The 19,361-nt window shown below is 38.0% G+C and overlaps 1 protein-coding gene across 2 annotated transcripts in view; it reads left to right on the top strand.

Annotated features, from left to right (window-relative positions):
- Positions 1-18,226, top strand: part of ADGRD1 (adhesion G protein-coupled receptor D1) — a 160,709-nt gene extending 142,483 nt beyond the window's left edge. For both annotated transcript variants that reach the window (XM_082774387.1, XM_082774386.1), the window contains 4 exons: positions 10,295-10,421; positions 11,691-11,732; positions 13,606-13,698; positions 14,367-18,226. In XM_082774387.1, coding sequence (XP_082630513.1) covers positions 10,295-10,421; positions 11,691-11,732; positions 13,606-13,698; positions 14,367-14,462 — 358 coding nt within the window. In that variant the 3' untranslated portion in view covers positions 14,463-18,226. The remainder of the gene's footprint in view (positions 1-10,294; positions 10,422-11,690; positions 11,733-13,605; positions 13,699-14,366) is intronic.
- Positions 18,227-19,361: the final 1,135 nt, after the last annotated feature.

Raw genomic sequence — 19,361 nt, 5'->3', positions numbered from 1 at the left:
TGATATCTGTTGTTCATCTGTTCTACCACCAAATAATTCCATAGACCTTTTCAGCCCAGGACTAGCTCGTTTCTAACTGTATGTGTTATAAACAAATCCTCCTGCATAGTTTTTGTTTTCTGGTTGTGAGACAAAATGCTGCTCTTTTCCTGAGTGCTTGCTCTGTAAGGTGCAAACTAAAAACATAAGAACACTAATTTGCTTCTGGAAACAAACCCTGCCTTAATGGTGACATGTAATATAAAAAAGGCCTGGCCCATTAAAACATTACAATTTGCTTTCTTTTTAAAACAACAAATTAGTCCCTCCAGATGCCCCAATCAATCTGCTTTTGTGATTATTAAAGAATCCCTAAAGTGAAAGCGTGTAATATTTTCTTTTTGTTCTCTCTTGCTTTCCTCAAAGTAATTCCAGAATCAGCTTTCAAGAAAGAACCAAACACTGCAAGAGCTATGGAAATGAATAGTTTGTGTTCAAGAAATTAATAAATCTAGACAATTGTAAGGGTCAGTACCTGCTCTTTTCCTTTTCCTTTTAAATTGCTGACATTTTCCACATGGATTTCTGAGAATTTGATTATTTTGTCTTCTGGCCATGGCCATCAATACCATCTGCTGGGGCCTTTTTTCTCCTGTCACCAAGTAAAAACACAAAAAGCTTTTTCAGCAGATTTCCCCCCCCCCCCCCCAAAAAAAAAAAAACAACCAACAATTAACATATGACTGGAATAAACAGCCCCTTACTCTAGTTAAAAAAAAAAAAAAGGACCATTGACGGCCAATTTATTGCAAATGCTTGTATGCAAAAGGATTGTATAATTACTAGCATGTGATCATATTTAGCAGATCTTAAACAATCATCTAACTGCAAATATTTATTCTACTTGTTATTTTAGATGTTATTATGGGGGAAAGAGAAAATCTATCCTCAGTTACACTGGGGCTCTTCCTGAGGTTCAAGTGATGCTTCAGTAGAAACAGAACATGAAGGGCACCACAGACAGACAAATGTGCAGGTTTAATGATTAAAGCAACATGACTCACTAGCCACAACTCCCAGTCACCTTTTAAGAAATCAAAGTGTCTTCACCAAGAACAGAGGAGCTCTTGTGTGTCTCTTGGGAATGAATACATGTACTGCTGGGTATCTCATGGTGCAAAGACTCACAGTGCAGGTAGTATCTTTATCTCCTGTCCCAAAACAAATTCTAAATACTCCTTGGCTGGATGTGGAACACTCTTCTGCTTTGAGAATAAGTACTTATTTTCTTTGATGACTGAATGGCAAAGTTCATTGGAAAATTAGCTTTAGTCTTCCTCCTGGGATCTAGAAGCAGAGAACGCTGTCTCAGCAGCAGCACAACGAGGGAGTTAGTGTCAAAAAATATTGAAGAAAGGGATTTTTTACAGATTGGAAAAATCCCTCTGCAAGTACAGTTCCTCACCCACGAAGATCCAGCTTGCAAGGACATTACATTTTAATTTTCCATATTCCTTCAATGGCTTGAGTTAAAGACAAGGGGAAGAACATGTTTTAGTTACTTGCTTGTGACTTTCTTTGGGAAGTATTATTTGTCTTTTCCAATTTTAAGATCATGATGTGATGGAGATGATGTGGGATTTGATCTGTGGGAGGCCTTAGGAAGGCATGGATTTCTAAATCCTTAGTTAGGAGCTGAAGTCAAAAGTCAATGCTGCCAGCCTCTGGGATTGCCTTCTTGGCATTTAAATTCCTGCAGTACCTCCATTTCTGGTCATACCTCTGTTTTTGTCAGGCTTGATGAGGCTTTGAAGGGAGACCTGAATTTCAGTCCCTGCTTCACTGAATATTTAATATAAAATAGGAAATATTAATAAAGCAAGGATTATGTAGGACTCTTCCCTCTCGGGTGAGTGCCTCACAACTAATCTCTCTGACCCAGTGGATATTTAATTATTCAATACAAGTAGAACAGGTTCAATAGGAGAGACTGAGCATCAAGCAGGGAGTCAAAATGTTCTGGAAAAAAAATGGGAAGGGCAGGAGAGCCCAGACCTCCTATTTTCTGGACAAATGCTCTATTGACTGTCCTAGCCAGTGAACAGGGCCTCATCCCACCTGTCCCATGAAAGGTCAGAGCTTAACTCTCTCTATCTGTTTGAAGGACAGGGCTTGTACCTAGCTCCAAGGACAACTCCTCCAAACACTGACAGCCACGGTGAGAAAAACAAAATGGGTCTTGGGAAAGGCTGCAGGACAGCATGTAGAAGAGGGCCAGTGCTCCCTCCACAACTGCTGCAGACTGAGCAAGGAGACCAAGATTGCCTTAAATCCTATATTGAGTCCAAGGTTATAGGCTGGAAATTCAGAAGGAGGAGCCTTTCTTATTTATCAGAAGTACAGGATGCTAAGGCAGCTTTAGCTTTTGTGAAGATGTAGAAGTGCCCCTGCTTTGGCAGCACCTGCCTTCTTTTGAGGGTCTGCAGTGAGAGGCCTGGATGTTGGATGTGACACATAACAGAAAAGGAGGAACTCTCTCCCCCTTCTTCTTCACGGGATAAAGATCAATCTGGATTTAGTTGCTGTTACAGTGTAATATTTATTTATTTATTTTGCTAGCATCTTCCCTGGCTTATAAGTAGCACTCACCAGAAATTAATGGTCTGCAGTGTCAGTAAATATTCTTCTTCATCTTCACAATATTGCTTTGAAAGGGCAAGTAGCATCGCCTCCACTTACTGATAGGAAATGGCAATTTAAAGGACTCATTTTCTGTCTGCACATCTGCACTCACCAGTGACTTTTTTTTTTTTTAATTTATTATTGTAGTTCCTAGAAATCATCTGCAATTAGGCTAGAGTCTGTGTTTTTGCTAATTAGAAAACATTCCTTGGGCAATCAGCCTTGTTGTCTGTATAGCCAAAATAAAATGTAGGAGGAGAAAAAGGTGCGTGTGTATTTGCAGGAGCACAGAACTAAAATCCGTGTCTGCCCTGTCTGAGAGCACAGCTCTACCCATCAGACTGAGATGTCTAGCAGAGCTGAGAGAGAATTTTGCTTAAAACAGAGAGAAGTTTGCTTAAAACAAACAAACAAAAACCACAAGAAAACAAACAAAAAACCTACAAAACCAGCAACAACAAAACCCACCTGCTCTTGACATCACTTATACACATTATGCAGAGTAAACTGGTTGGTAAGTTAGGAAGGGACCTCTGGGATTTTGACTCTCAGGCCTGTGCTTTGGCCTCCCTGCTGCACTTCCCACATCACCCCCAGTGCCGTTGTCACCAACTTTGTTGTTTTTTATTTAGGAATAAAAGGAAGCTTGACCCTGTAGGCTCCAAATGGCATCAGTAGTCTATGGGTCAGGCCCAAGACTGGTCTGAATCTTTTCTTTGATGTTAACTGCCTAATTCGATCAAAAAAAATGAATTGTTATCAGTATTTGTCTGTCTGAGGTTGGTGGCAAGTCATCACCTAACTCACTGGTTTTGTTCCTTGGAGAGCCAGGGAACACCCAGGGAGTAATGGCACACAAGGCTCCTGCATGGCGTGCCCACACCCATGGGCATGGAGCCTGAGTGCTGGGCAGAAGAGGTAGGCAAGGTATGTGCTGGAAATGCTGCTGAACTGCGTTAGAAACATTTCTGTTCACAGCCAGAATTGCTGCACGTGGTCTCCCAGCAGCTCTCCAGCTGTCAGGTCAGAGCTTAGTAAGCGTTACAGGTAACAAATCGGAAACTGAGGCTAAATTTAACTTTTCACAGTGTTTGTCTGAAATGTTAGTTATAGGCTTTTGGACTTTTTTTTTTTTTATATATAAAGTATAAAGGATATTGCTGACATTGTCTAGTGAAGTTTCAGAAACAAGAGAGAATTTCAGTTAAAAGGCCTATTTGTCCGGGTCACAATTTTGATGAATTGTTGTGAAGGATTTTTGCTTTTGTAGACAGTGTTTCTTCCAACTATTATATAATCTTGACTTATGGGTCTGAATTTAATTCTTAGTTCAGCAGGCACCATCACTGAAAAGTGGATGTCAGAAGTCTTAAATGGATTAGTTCTTCATATATGCCCAATAAAATTGATTTGTGAATTAGGGGTCCCCTTCACAGGAGTAATAAAGTTTTCTTTCTGCAAGCAGTGAAACTTCTTTCTTGTAGCTGTCAGTGTAGTCATTCTGCATTGGTGTAAGATATCGACAGTGTGCTTAGGGCAATAACAGAAAAGGGCAGAGATTAAATAAGGGGAAGGGAGTCATCTCAATTGAGCAGAGCCATTTCAAACCAATTGCAAATACAATAAAACTGTAAGGGCCACCTCTGCTCTTAGAAAAATGTTCATAGAAACTTTACTAACAGTGCAACGATTTTATGTGATGTTAGTGAAGAAAGTACGTCTCCGAGGTGCTGAAACCTACACTTCTTACACACCATGGCTGCAATATAACTACAACAATTATCCAACTTAGAAAACTTCCTTCTGTCCAATAATTGATTAATGCAGAGTTCAGGACTTCATCTAGTATAAACCACTGGGTGACAGTCCATCTCTTACTGAGAAAGACAGAAAATAACAACCCTACACTGAAATAAATGCTAAAACTAAAGCAATCAAGCAAAAACCAAATGAAGAAATTTGGAGTGGAAGGTCTCTGTTGGGCAAAGTTTACTTCTCAGGAACTAGAATTAAACTGTACATGTAAGAACAAGAAAAAGGAAGAAAATTGTATTTTCTTTTTTTCTACTGGGCAATTTAAAGAGTGAGCACATGCTAAATGACAGTTTGACAAAGGTCCTGAAGAATGAGCTTTTTTGCTGTCCATGCCTACGCAGTATTAGCAATTAATGGAGAAAGTGAATGCTGCTTTTGTAAGAAGTGTACCAGAAAAAAAAATCTGAGGATTTTCTTAGGACTCCATCATTCCCTCCCACATAGCTGCATTCATGCACAAGTGCTCAGGTGAGTGGGATGATGTACGAGCTTACATCAACACCTGCAGAGCAGCCTCTGCACATGTGATGGCAGGACAGGCACAGGGCAATACCAACTCATTGCTGCTTTCTTTTTGCAATAAACAGCTGTGTGAATCAGAATGCAATCAAGTCACACCAAAGTGATTCTTGGTGAGCAGCACTTCAGAAGGCTCTGCAGTGCAGCTGCAGAGATCATTAGTACTGGACAGAGTGAGAAATATTGTTAAGAGTAGCCTGACTTGATAGATAGGCTGTGTACAGCCAGAAATATCCCAAGGGCTATTCCATACGCACCAGATATAAAAATTTAATCAGACTCAAGATAGTTTTTTGTATTTTACAGAAGTTTTCTATATTATAAAGTAATAACGAGTACATATGTTTAAAAATATACTGGCAAAAGGAAACAATAGAAAGGAGAAAAGAAAGCTTGTGCTGCTTTTGCTTTGTTCTTAATTAATTAGTCCCAGGGCTGATCAGTCAGTGTACACAGATGCAGAGACACAAAAAGCTTTCAAAACTTAATGCTATTAGACTGCAGAAGAGCAACATTATCTGAGCTTTTAAAAGGACATGTGACAAATAAGCTGCTATTATGATTCTGATTTCAAAGGCCAAAGGAGGAGAAGGGGCACACAGGACAAATTTCAAGGGTTCTTTTATAAGGCAATGGCCATTCTGCTTTCCAATGCATTTAGATCACGAGGACAAAGAAAGGTTTTAGCAAGGTTTATGAAACCTTGTTTGAGCTAGACCCCCATATCTGCAAGGATCTGCCTTTGCCCCAAAGTGTGGGTTCTTCATGTCACCAATTTTTTAGATGACATAAAGCTCAAATGATGGAAGTGACTTTTTTTTTTTTTTTTTTTTTTTTTTTAACATTGCACAGTTTAAGTCATGCAGTATTCCTTCTCCAAACACAGCATGCATTTGATTGCACTCTATATCTTAGTGTATTAGAACTAATCTAGTAAAATATTCATGTAGCAAAGAAAAATGGGAATAAAAAAAAAAATATGTGCAGTGTGGTGGAATAAATGTGCCTAGTGGAACATTAACTTTTGTATTTTTTAGATTTTTTCAGTGATTTTTAACCTTGTAGCCTTAATAATGTTCTGACACAGCATTTTACATTTTAGTATATATAGTATTTTTAGTATTTATATAGTATTTTTCTCTATATATGTATAGTATATAATATTATATATTATATAGTACTGTATATAGTATATATATTATATAGTACTATTATATGTAGTATATAGTATATAATATACTATATAGTTTACAATATTATATAGTTTACAATACTATATATTATATAGTATTTTAGTATATATAGTATTTTTCTTCTTTGAAGACAAAATGAAATAAAGATGGGGAGGGGTGGGGTAAATGGAAGAAAATAAAACAGGACCAGGAACAATAGAGCTGACTCCTTTGCTTGGTGACTAAAAGGAACAAACACCTTGAACTAATAATTTCATACATAGGATGAATTTCAAAGCAAGCAAATAATTAAGGTAATTTTTAAAAGACAATGAGATCTAAGTGATACAGAGGCAGAACAGACTGTTAGATAGTCTTAAAAGAATTTCATCCTCAAATGACTGCTTGTGTAAATGGGTGGTTATGAAACATGCGTACATGTGCATGAAAAATCCCACACATCTGTATTTTGTTTTCTTTTTTAGATATGTAGTTTTGCTGAATAAGTGCTGAAACATGTGACAAAAAGTGAGCGAGAGAGCAGTCTTTATCTTTACCTGTTTTTTGTTTGTTTGTTTGTTTTTTAAAAAAAGAAACACAAGACATTCGTGATGTTAAAAGTTACTGAAAATCCAAACTGTAAGAACGATTTTAAGAACATTGCAGCTGAGCACGTAACTCAATTCTCACACAAACTACAAGTTACTGATGAAGCTTTTTATGCTGACTCAAAAAGAAATAATGAAATTTCTGGCAACAAACCAGGTAGGGAAGATTATATTTCAAACTGCAAGTTTTATAAAAATAGACAGTGTGGGAATTAAAGAGAAAAAAAAAAAAAAGTGGTTTGTAATGAAAAGTGTTTACAAGTGTAGCTGTGTTGGGCATACCAATCACCTGCTGTATCGGGTTAGAGGGGAATTCCAGACCATCATGGAGTCTGAATCTACCTGATCCATCCTCTGGGTGTTCATGTACCACTGTCTACTCTGAAGATGCATTTTCCTGAAGGCACGAGAGCTCTGTAGGTTGTAGTTGTCTTTCTGCTCCGTGTTTGTTGCAAGAGGCAGTCTGCTGGCAGTTCCCCAGTGAAGCACATCTCTTATGTTACAGTTGAGGTGATGAACTTTAATCTCTACAGAGAAAAACAAAACATCCTTGATTCATGAAAATAAACTTCTATCACTTGGCTGATTTAAAATTGTATCTTCTTAAATGCATATTGTAATTAAATAAGAGAGCTCAGGCTTTATTGTATTCTTTCATTTTCTGGCTGAACAAACTCTTTGCAGAATTAAATTAAATTGTGCAGAAATATTCATGGCCAAGGAAATTAAGATGCTTATCAATAGAGGCAAAAAAGATTCCTGATTCTTCCCTGTCCCAGATTTTCCAATAAACCTGAATCCCATGCAATGTTTCAACATACACTTTTAATCAAGGATATAATGAAGTGATCAGGTCACTGAAATGAACGAGATGCCTTGAATCTAAGTATTTCATTAAAAGATTTCTTCATTGAATCGTGTTGTACAACACTCTCATTTGTCTTGTGTTGTAATTATAAGTGGTCTCTTGTCATGCAGCTCTATTCACTTCTCTCCTGAACCTGTACTTTAACCTGTACAAGGGGCTAGAAGGCAGAAGTACAACATTAATCTCCCTAAAACAACTTTTTCTCCTGTATAGGCTTCCAGCTAAATAAAAATCTTCTAATTTCTGAGAAATGAAGCTTTTTTGTGTGTGAACTGGCTTTTAGATTCTCCCAGCTTTTGTTCCCTTTACTGTTTTCTGGTCTTCTTTATACACTAAATATCTTAAACACATATTGAAGTGTAAGAATGTGCTCAAATCCAGTGGACCACAACAGGAGTTAAGTCCATGCTTGTAAGCTCTGTGGTAAATAACAATCAGATCTCTAGTGCAGGACATTTCAAAGTAGGGGCAGGGGCAGTTTCCTTCCTTGTGCTTTCTGCCTTGTGCCACTAACACTGCGCTCATCTGCCACAGAGGAAGAGTTTGTCCTTTGATAGCTGTCGCTGTGAATGTGATGCCTGGCTGTTCAAAGGTTCAACAGCTATTCATCCTTGACAGGCAAAATAGCAGTGGGCTGCCTAGTTAGTAGGGTTTTGACAGCAAGTGTGTTTTGTCCTGTGGGATTCGTGAGGAGTTTTGCATGATTAAAGAGTGGACAGACATCACAACTGCTCAGTGCCGTGAACTGGGTGCATGGCATTTACTGGGAGAAGCGAGTGGTGACTTAACTCCTAATGAGTCACCTGGCCTTGCCTTACATTCTACCTGCCTTTACTGGCTCCAACAGATGTGAACACCATCTGTGGAGGTGTTTATTGTCTTAATCAAGAAACAGATGGATCAGGCTAAAACCAGGACTGTTGTCATGGGTTAGACTGGACGGACCACCATATCCCTATTAGAAAAGCCAAGCAGAGTGACAGGACGAGGAGGAACGGGCTAAAGTTGCGCCATGGGTGTTTTAGGAACAACTTCTTTACTGAAAGGGTTGTTAGGCATTGGAATGGGCTGCCCAGGGAAGTGGTGGAGTCACCATCCCTGGTGGTCTTTAAAAGACGTTTAGATGTTGAACTTAGCGATATAGTTTAGTGGAGGACTTGTTATTGTTAAGTCAGAGGTTGGACTCAATGATTTTGAGGTCTCTTCCAACCTAGACAATTCTGTGATTCTGTGATTCTGTGATTCTCTGAACACATACTCCTACCTTTCTGCACACAAATGATCAGGGACTTTGTGCTAGCAGCTGCAACTGAATTGCCACATTGACCCACCAAGGACAGAACTATCTGCTGTGATCGGATCTGTTTCAGACATACCTAACATCCTCTGCCAAGGACCTCTGTAGAGTAATCCTGTTGTCTTACTTTTTTCTGTGATTACACTAGGAACACTCTGTAGGGCTATTACTACAATACTCTTGCAGCCAATATTGCAGGGTGTATGCAGACACGGAAATATAATTCTTTAGTGCAATTCATTAGCATCAATCAGAGATGATGCTCCGAGGGCTTCATAAGGAGAACACAATTGTGTGAGATAAGCAATAATCTCAGAGAGTTACATTTCATCAGCTGAGCCTGCCTTTCTTGGAAGTGGATGAGTATCATTCTGATGCAGAGGGAGATATTTGCAATGTTTACGTCAACGCAGAAAATGAGCACAAGAACTGAACTATATAGAATTAAATCCTCAGAATTCAGCTGCTGCAGAAAGCTTTCTGTGATCATTTAATTCTCTGGTATACTACAATTTCTTTTAATCTTCCATTATAACAAACATCCCATACATAGCTCATTAAGGCTAAAACAAAAATCCCTCTTATTTTCTTGGTGCTGTTACCTTTTCAGCTGTCGTATCACCTTTTACTGAAATTCTGCCAAATACTCCAAGCTAAGCAGAGAGAACGTATATCAGGGGACACCTCCAAGAAACACAAGTTACTTATTTCAATATTTGGCATACATTTCTCTGAATCAGCTCTGAACAAAGCAGGGAGGTTGCAGAAAAGTATCTTGGTGTTAAAGGATTTATGTTTGGCAGAGGCAGATAGCATTTTTTCCCATTTGTGGTGATTAAAATTCCCAAGTCACTTTCTAGAAGAGCAATAATACCAAGCTGTCTTGACTAGTGAGTCAAGCTGAGCAAATGTATTTTTGATATACTACATAGTGTTTTGTTTGTTTGTTTGTTTTTTCCATGTGATCCTGCCTCTGTTCCAAGTTTCTGCTCTCTGTACTTACACTTACTATTCCTCATTGAAGAAAGGAGTATACTTCACTGCAGACTGAAGATATGGCTATAGCAGCTATATGACCATCTCTCCATCTCTTCCCCAGCACCCTGAGTTACTGCCTCTCTCAGTCTGTATTTATTCCATGTGACATAAAAATTCTGTTATCTCCATTTTCATAGATGAGGAATGTATAATTAAGAGACTCGCCCATTAAAAGAATTTTATGGCAAAATTTTATGGCAGAGAGTCATAGACACACTGCCTTTCTGCCAGGAAGTAATTGATAAATTCCCTAGTGTGTGGTCTGAAACTTGTTTAACTGTCTCATCACATTTTCCATCATTATTTTCTCTTTCAGACTAACAGCTAAAGCCGTTGCTGTTCTCTTACCAATCTTGGGAAGCTCGTGGATCTTTGGGATTCTGGCTGTCAATACCCACACGTTGGTATTTCAGTATATGTTTGCTGTTTTCAATTCACTACAAGTAAGTACCTGGTGGGAATGGTGGGAAAGGTTATGGCTACTGAACTGCTGTTGAGATCCAGTAACTGGATCAGTAGTAATGTTTTCACATGCTTGTATTTATTGGATTTTTTTTTTTCTGTGTTCTTTCCTGTGTCTTTTATGTCTGTGCTGATCATACAGTGCTGGCAATTGTTTAGTCTCGGTATGAACAGAACTTTCACCCCACTCCTTAATGTTTCCAGTAGCAATAATTAAATAAATGAGACAGTGAGCTTGAGAAATAGATTCACTCTTCTAGCATTGGGTATCAAAGGCAAGATTCTTAAAGGTAAAGGCAAGATTCTCCCATTAAACATACTGGAACGAATTTTCTGTCAGTTTGAGGCTTTGTTACTGAGAATAAATGAAAGCAAACAGAAGTTGCTGGGAACGGTGGAGCACAAGAAGAAAAGGGAAGCTGCTCTGCATGTTGCAGAAAGCAGCACGTGATTCTTAAAACCCCAATCCAGAAAAATAGCTCTGTTCAGGAAAGAATGCAAGCATCTGCCTAGCTTCAAGCAGAGGTTTCAGTAGATGCATCAGTCCACAGGTATGTTGTAATTCCTTCCCAAAAAATGGTTGCAAAAGGGGAAAAAATTAACTGTTGCAAATCCTATGATGTCTCAGGAACAAATACGAGTGTAATGCAGTTCTCCCAATAAACTTATCAGAAAAGGTTAAATTTTTATGCAAATTAAACATTCAAAGTAAAAAAATCATCCAATTTAAAAAGTTTGGCTGAATAACCCCTAAGAAAGAAAAAAAAAAAAAAAAAAAAAAAAAAGGAAAAAAGAAAGAATGTGGGGGAAAGGGCTGGGAACTTTTTGGTTTCTGTTGGGCAAAAAGTCTAAAGATACTAAAACTCTGTTGTGAAAATTTTGCCAATGATAATACCTCTTTCTAAAAAGTAAGTATCTGCTGTTTCCCCAAAAGCATTTTCCTCTGCCTCTACATTTTCAAGCACAGACAAAATGTTCTCTTGTAGCTCATGAGAAGAATTATGGATTATTTGCAACCACCCCAAAACACTCCAAAGTTTGAGAGGTTTTACATGAAAAAGTCTTGGTAAGATGCAGAGTAGCCTAATGCAGCAGTTTTCTCCAGTTTAACATGGGGCACAATTAAGTCTACTCTTCAGTGTATTTATAGAGCTTCATCTACTTGATACATGCTTTATACAATACAGTGAGAAATATGTTATATGTTATTCTTCACAGTCTTCACCCTTCTCCCTTTTATCTGTTTTCAGGGATTTTTCATGTTCCTTTTTCACTGTCTTCTGAATTCAGAGGTATGTTACAAAATGGAGTCCAAAAATTTGGTGTTAAGAAATTCACGTAACATGAGTGTAAGATAAAAAAAGTCCCCATTATTGTTGCCTGCTATGGAGTTGATTTCTTTTTTCCTTCAATAACACGACTGTTGTTAGTGATTTTATGGCTTACAGAGTTTTGACCCAGATTTGGCATTTATTTTATTTAACATAAGAAAGAAGCATTTCCAAAAAAGCTGAGAGAAGGCAGCTCAAGATACAGGTGCAGTCCCGAGGGCTGGAGGGATGAGCAGGGCGAGGGCTGTGCTGCTGAGGGAGGATGTTTAGGCAGTGGCAGCAGGACTCACTCTGGCAGTCCCTGCTAGGGAGCCTCTGGCTTTGTTACATCTGCAGTCCCAGAGAGGAAAATAAACATTAATCTCAGCAAAACATACTTTTGGAGACTGCTCATGCAGTTCTTAATGGGAAACTAAACAGAGTAGAACATATTCCAGGTATTTTTCTTGGCTGGAAGCAGAGGTTTTCACAATGGACCAAGACGCATCCTTTGCATGAAGGCTGTCTCCGAGCAGCTCGGGTAAAGCCAAGACATAACTGATGTCACAGAGACCATCTCTGCTGCGCTGGGAGCTCCCAGCATCCCCTCCTCCCATAGCAGAGAGCAGAAAATCCTCAGCAAAATGCATTACAGATAATGAAAGTTTCTTACAAAAAAAAACATTTCCAGCATGCTGACAGGGGTACTGCTTGGATTCTTCCGCAGCAATTCCTTTTGGATGCTGCAGAGCTTCTCTATCACCTATTTCTTCTCCATCAGCATACAAAGCACTCTTCTGTGGAGTTGTTTCACTAAGGTTATTTTTCATTAATATTTGCCAACATATTCAATCTTAGAGCATTGACATGACCTTTGCTACAGTCAGCTTAAAGAGTCAAGACTGACTGTAAAATACTTGATCTTTATTGGAATCAACTAAAGTTAAGCAGGCAGGTTCAAGGTATAGAGGAAAATATTTCTTTATCCTATTTTCTCCCACGCTCAGAAAGCTTTCCTCCTTCTGTCAAGCATCAAATGTCACATCAAATACAAATATTTGAATTACTACCATTTTAACCAAAACCAAATGAGAAATTAAATTCAGAAACCTTTCAGAATTTGAATCCTCAAAAAATAGTTCATGTATAGGTAACATGAATTGGCATTTTTAGAGAGCAGGTCCTATTGGCTTTGTTGCACGCTATGCGTGTCTAAAAAACTGCAAGGGTGCTTTACTTCTTACCATGGGAGTAAAACAGAGACTGTAAAGCAAAATCTGCAAAAGCTCCATGAATGAACCCCTCAGACTCCCTCAGTTTGTCTCAGGGCCTTGCTACTGCACCTCCTAACATCTCCTTTTCATCTTTTTTTCACTGCAGTTTGAACTTACATCTTGATTTAGCTCCTATATGTATTAAGAGCAGACAATTCCCTTATGCTTACATACCCTGCATTTTTTTTTCTTTTATTACTTTTATTAATTATTTTTTTTCTAACAAGATGAGTAGCAATACAGTCATATCTTGGACATGTATGTAGAAGTATGGGATAACCAAGATAGCATGAAAATATTGTCAGAGAAATGAAATCCAATGAGTTTATAAAATGTTTTGTATTTAATCTATGCATAATTGAAATGAGAAGTTAAAATTTAAAATAAGACTTTAAATACAAAGAAAAATGAAGAGGCAGACTGTGTTTTTTGTTTCATGCTTTTAGTACATTGTGTTGGTTTTAGTGACATTAATCTTGAGGAGTGCTAATGGGGACGTAATCGTAGGCTGTACCTGAGAAAACACACACAACATTTTTAAAGAAATCTTCTTTCTATCTTCTTTTATTTTTTTCCCAAAGGTTAGAGCTGCTTTTAAGCACAAAACCAAGGTCTGGTCCCTTACCAGTAGCTCAACTCGCAACATCAATGTGAAACCCTTCAATTCAGACATTGTGAGTATGTCTTTTCTTTTTTTTCCTGTGTATTGTACTAGAAAGTGCTCCACATTAAACTCTGTTGAAAGACCAGGACTCAGAAGGCACATGAGCACCTAACTTAATGCATGGCGTAGACAGGTGGAACCTGCAAGTATTACGTTGCAGCTACAGTATGTGTTTTGAAAGCAAAGGTCAAAATTTTACTTTCTGGTAAACTATGAAATGGAAGTAAACAAGTTTTAGCAGCCTGGAGTACAGTTCAGTGAAACTATTCCCATGTCTTGTAATGGACTTCATATTATGCATTCAAGCTGCACTTTGGCAATGTATTTGTCTGATGACTATGACTTTTTGATAGGGCACTTTTACATTTAAGTCTGAGAAATAAACTCTTAAATAAATCAATGTGTGCATATGCTTTTCCAGCTCTCCATAAATTGTCTTGAGGCAAAATACATTTGTTTTTATAAAGAGCCAGACTTCTGAAGTGATAGGTATTATTAAGTGATCGCTGCCAATCACCTTAGATCTTTGCAATAACTATTAAAAATCCTTTATGGCATATGCTCTCAAGACTCCGTGACAATGTTGTAACCTAAATAGATGCTTTCAAGCTTTTATTTCATCAGACAAGAGTGGTTTAGCAAAATAAATAAATCTACTTTCAATATTATTTTTTCTAGATGACTGGGAACAGGCCAGGCACAACTCCCACAAAGCTGAACACCTGGGATAAAAGCACCAATTCAGCCAACCGCATTGATTTATCAGCAGTCTGACAGTAATACCAGCTCCTCAGTGAAAAGCAAGCTATACATTCAGGACTTCTGACACAGTGTCCACCAGTTTTTTTCTCACTGTTAATACCAGTAGAAAACTGCTTTTTTAATCACTGCCTAATAAATTGGAAATTGCCATATTTTGTCAACTAAATAGCACTCATCTGCTTGCCTTTGAAACTACCACATTCTACCACTTGCCTGTTAGCAGTATCTAAAAGTAACTAGCACAAATATACACTGGATGGTCTTGTCAGCAATGATGAAAACACTAGGTATGCAAGTAGGGTTTATTCTGTCTGAACCATTCCAGCTCCCAGAACTGAGGAAAGGCAACATACCTCGGGAAAGATGGATTTTTATGCTCTAAAATAAAACGTTTCCCATTGTGATGTTGTAATGGGGCAATTCTGGTCTTGCTGTGCACTCTCTGTTTACATTTATTACCTTACAGAATGCAATTATTGAAGTGACGCTTATTCAAAATACATAGTGTGGTGATTAATTTAAATACTACAAAGAAACCAGGACTTGGGGGAGAACCAAATTCAAGCTATTCAGCTGCCAGACATGGGCATGGAATTAGCAAGGCTAATATACACACATGTCTTTATACACATGAACTGTATACGAAACATGTAATACTCCTATTTGTGGCCTATTAGTATTTTAGATATTGCTGTTTACATCATACCTAGAAAAGGCAGAAACGACTAAGGTTTTCCTATAGCAGTCCACAGCATTTCTATCACTGATTTGTGTCTGCTGACATATCACAATATGAAGTGTTTGTATTGCTCTAGCTGAAGCTTTGGATGCAGTCAGCAACTGTCTATCAAGTGCATTTTGCAAATGCACTGCAGCATTTGGAAATCCAGCCCTGGCACTGTGACTTACCTTCCTCCTTTTATCAGTCAGATTGAGACACTGTATTCCAACCACAAAGTAACACAACGGTATACTGTGAAGACAGCCAAACTAGAAATAAGTCTGTGTATTGTTACCTACAGGCATCTTTTAAATAGGTCTCTGCTGAGTCTTTTGTGTTTTTAAACTCCACTCAGCACTTAATAACTTCTGGTTTAGTACTGCTATGAAGTATCTTTAAGGGGAAAAAATACTGTAATTTTTCTTCTGACCAGTATTTTGTAGGTTCACCAAAGTGATGTTTGAGCACAAGAGAGTGCAATCTGGGCTGTGCAAGAGATGAACCCTTTCAGCTGGGCGTAGAGCAGACTGTGAGCAATGGAGGCGGTCAGAGCCCCAAAATATGTGAATTGGTCTAGGATTTACTCAGCAGCCAGGGTCCCCAAGACTAATTGCCAAAGATGAGTGCCTTTTTGCAGAGTGGCTGTGCAGCCACATCTCCTTATCCCCAGCTCCTCTTGTTTGCAGTAGGTGTCTCCCCAGCTCACGTATACTGGGTTGTAGGAATTACCAAGGAATTATATAGGCTGTCCTAATGGGCTAGCAAAGCATTACAAAAGTAGGACTTCCGGCCCCAGTGATTCTAGCAAGATACCTGCTACTGATTTCAAAGAAAAAAGGCATTTGCACCCTGATGTGCAGGTGGGAAATTGTTTATTTGATAGTAAATTTTAGAAAGAATAAATAAATTGATCTTTAGGGAAGACTAAGCATGTATCAGTTAGGACTGAACTCAGTGAAAAGCTTCATCCAAAAGAAATGGAGTTGAAAGTTTAGAAAACATCAATGTGTTTCATTTTTTATTGATCCAAAGCAAATTTTCTCCATGTTTCCTTCCTGCACTAAGAAAATACCAAAAACAACAAAACAAAACCGATTTACTTCAATTTGGACCAAGCTTTTCCAACTCCCGTTGACTTCTCTCCATCCTGGCCAAGAATTGGTATGGTCACCAAACTGAAACCCCACAATCTGTCTGTGGCTACAAATTAAATCAGTCTACACAAATTATTTCAGTTTCCCAGACATACACTGAATTTATGCAGCTAGAACAAAGCAGAATGTGACACATTGCATATATGCATATAGATATACATACACAAAATATACAGGCTTCTAATCTTGTGTTGCCTGTTGGTAAATAAACATAACTTGTTGACAGCTAAGTATAAAGAGAGGGTCAGTGAAAGCTAAATATCTAAACTTTTATGTCTTTTTTTTTTTTTTTTGGCTTTTGTGTATGGCTTTTTCCTAGCTTTTTATGCATTGGACTTTCTTACAGCTCTGCAAATATACTGGCTTTTCTTGGCCTGAGAATGTTTTTCTTTTTTCCCCAAAGATGCAGCAGAAGGAGCCCTCACAATGTACAGAGGAGATTGAGATTGTAACAGTACTGTGACAACAGAGTATGAAGTGTCTATTTTGTGTGCAGACAACATATTTAAGCTTTTAAGCTTTTTTTTTTTTTTTTTTTTTTAATACTGGAGCATTTGTTTTGTGTGTTTTTTCTTTTTATTTGTTTTGCTTTTGTTTTTAACACTGTGACCACGGATATAGATTTATACCCTCCTTGATAATTTCTCTTACATTCATTTTATTGTAGCATAAAAAGTTCTATGGACATATCAAAGCTTTTTTTTAAATGTTATTTTTTAAGAATAATCCTTTTTTACATGGTTTTCACTGCATCCATTTCCTCCTGTCCTGGATGTACATTGGTCACCCACATCGCTGCCCAAAATCCATTTGAAAACAGCACACGACATACAAACGACAGTACAAAATGCCAGTAGTATGAAGGACTAAATCTGGTTTTCATCCAGGTATACCATATTTTAAAGTTGTTTATCAAAAATAAGAAGAGTATGTTTTTGGTTTTATACTTGAGAATGTGACATAGATGTATTATGTATTGAAGGAGCATCGTTATGCTGTATCTACTGAGATCTGCTGAGGATAACGCGCATCCCATGCTTTAACTTTTGAATGTTGCTTGTGATGAAGCAGTGTATCTTGTTTGTGTCACATGCGGTTAGAAGTTAGAACACGGTATTTATAATATCAGGGTGTGGATGGGGTTTCTTATGCTTTTGATAATCTTGTGAAAAAAATACACAAAGAAAAAATGTTTTCTATTGCCACCTGAGTCTGTTCTTTTTGTTTGATTCAATGTATTTGTTGGTACTGAATGCAGCAAATGTACTGAATAAGAAATGTGCAAATGACTCTTTAAACAATCTCTTCCTGTCCTCAGTCTTTGAAGCCTGGAAATCTTGCAGTTTATTTATGGGCTTGTATATAGCAGCTTTTGCAATATTTGTTTTCAGGACAGCATCATTTTGTCAATGGTATGAAATCTTAATTGAATGAGATGTGAGTTTTAAAATACATGATGTAGCAGGAATGACTTTGCCAGTAAGTAGGAAAATAATTTAGTTTTGTTGTTTGTTTGTTGGTGTGGTGTTTTTTGTTTTTGTTTTTTTTTTTTGTTTTGTTTTTTCCCCCAAATAAATAAGAAATCTTAATTTCCTAAAAGAACTTTGTATTCATTCAAATTATTATTTTGACAGGCTTTATAAACACGGGTATAAAAACAATGGTTCTCTATAAGTGCTAGTGTTATGCTCAGACAAGCAGAGCTTAACTCATATGAGAAATCATATTTGCATCATGTAGTCTGCTGTGGCCCAGGTACTGTGCAGCCAGTGTTTTTGTATTGAAGTTTACACTGACAGAATATGCTGAGCAGAAACATTCCCTCCCCTTTAAGGATGGAGCTTGTTTCCAGAAGCATCTGCAGCACATTATTTCTCCTATCACAACTATTCCAATAACCTGGGCAGGGTCAAGACCTGGGTGAGAAATGATGCTTATGGGTGTGACAAACAGAGCTCTGAGTGTCAGCTTCTGCCTCCAAGGGAAAACTTCTCATTCTGCCAGGTCTCTGAATGTAACAGAGATGGGGAGATGCTCTACGCTGTATATTTTGTGTATATGAATCCGTGTGTGTGTACATATGTGCGTATATGTACATATACATGTATGGGAGGAGACTTGGGAAAGTATCTTGTATTTTGCATATATACATGCAAAATATGTATCTTGTATGTATATATTATATATACATATATATAATAAGTTACTATATACTATATATATATGTTTATATATATATATTATAATACATATATACATATATTATATGTATTTTGCATGTATATGTGCAAAATACAAGATACTTTCCCAAGTCTCCTCCCATCACCACACCAGCATTCTCCCCTTTGTCTTCTGTGGCTGGGGACAGAGAACTTGCAGTACAGGAGGAGAGGGATGCACGTGCCAGTTAACTTCAGTGGCATTTTGCATTCTCTTGCAGCCAAGCAGCTGTGGTGACTATCAGGTCTTGCCAGTTGCCCATGTTTTGGGTGTTTGGCAGCACAGGTACAGTCAGAAAAGACATTGTTTCAGAAAAAGTAGGGTTTTTGTCATTGCTCTGCTCTTACCCTGCTGCATGCCCTTCAGCAAGTAACTTTTCCTGACTATGTGTTTATCCCATCAGTGAAATGAAGATAATGATACCATCCTCTTCACTAAGTGCTTTGAAACTCATAGTTGACAAGCAGAGCATTTATTACTAAATACAAATGCTACACAGTGATTTTGGTTCTTTCACCTACTGCTGGCTCCAGTGCTGAGGACAAAAGCATTTATGGCATGGCCCTAACCTTTGCCATGTCCCCCCTCTACTACTGCCTTCCACATTTACACTCCATTTTTTCTTGTTACAATGGATAGCATTTGTTAATTACTGGTGCATGGGGACAGATTTCTCCACTCTCCTTTTTTCCTACAGCTGTAGGGACATCCTTCTCATGTGGTTGCAGTCTAAATGATTCATGGCAGCAACCTGGCATGAGAAGTAGGGCAGTCAGGCCCACCTGCCACATATGCTGCCTCAGAGCAAAAACAATT

Source organism: Aythya marila (genome assembly GCF_965140915.1).
Source record: "Aythya marila genome assembly, chromosome: 17".
NCBI lineage: Eukaryota > Metazoa > Chordata > Aves > Anseriformes > Anatidae > Aythya > Aythya marila.
This window is presented reverse-complemented; position numbering and strand designations above follow the sequence as displayed.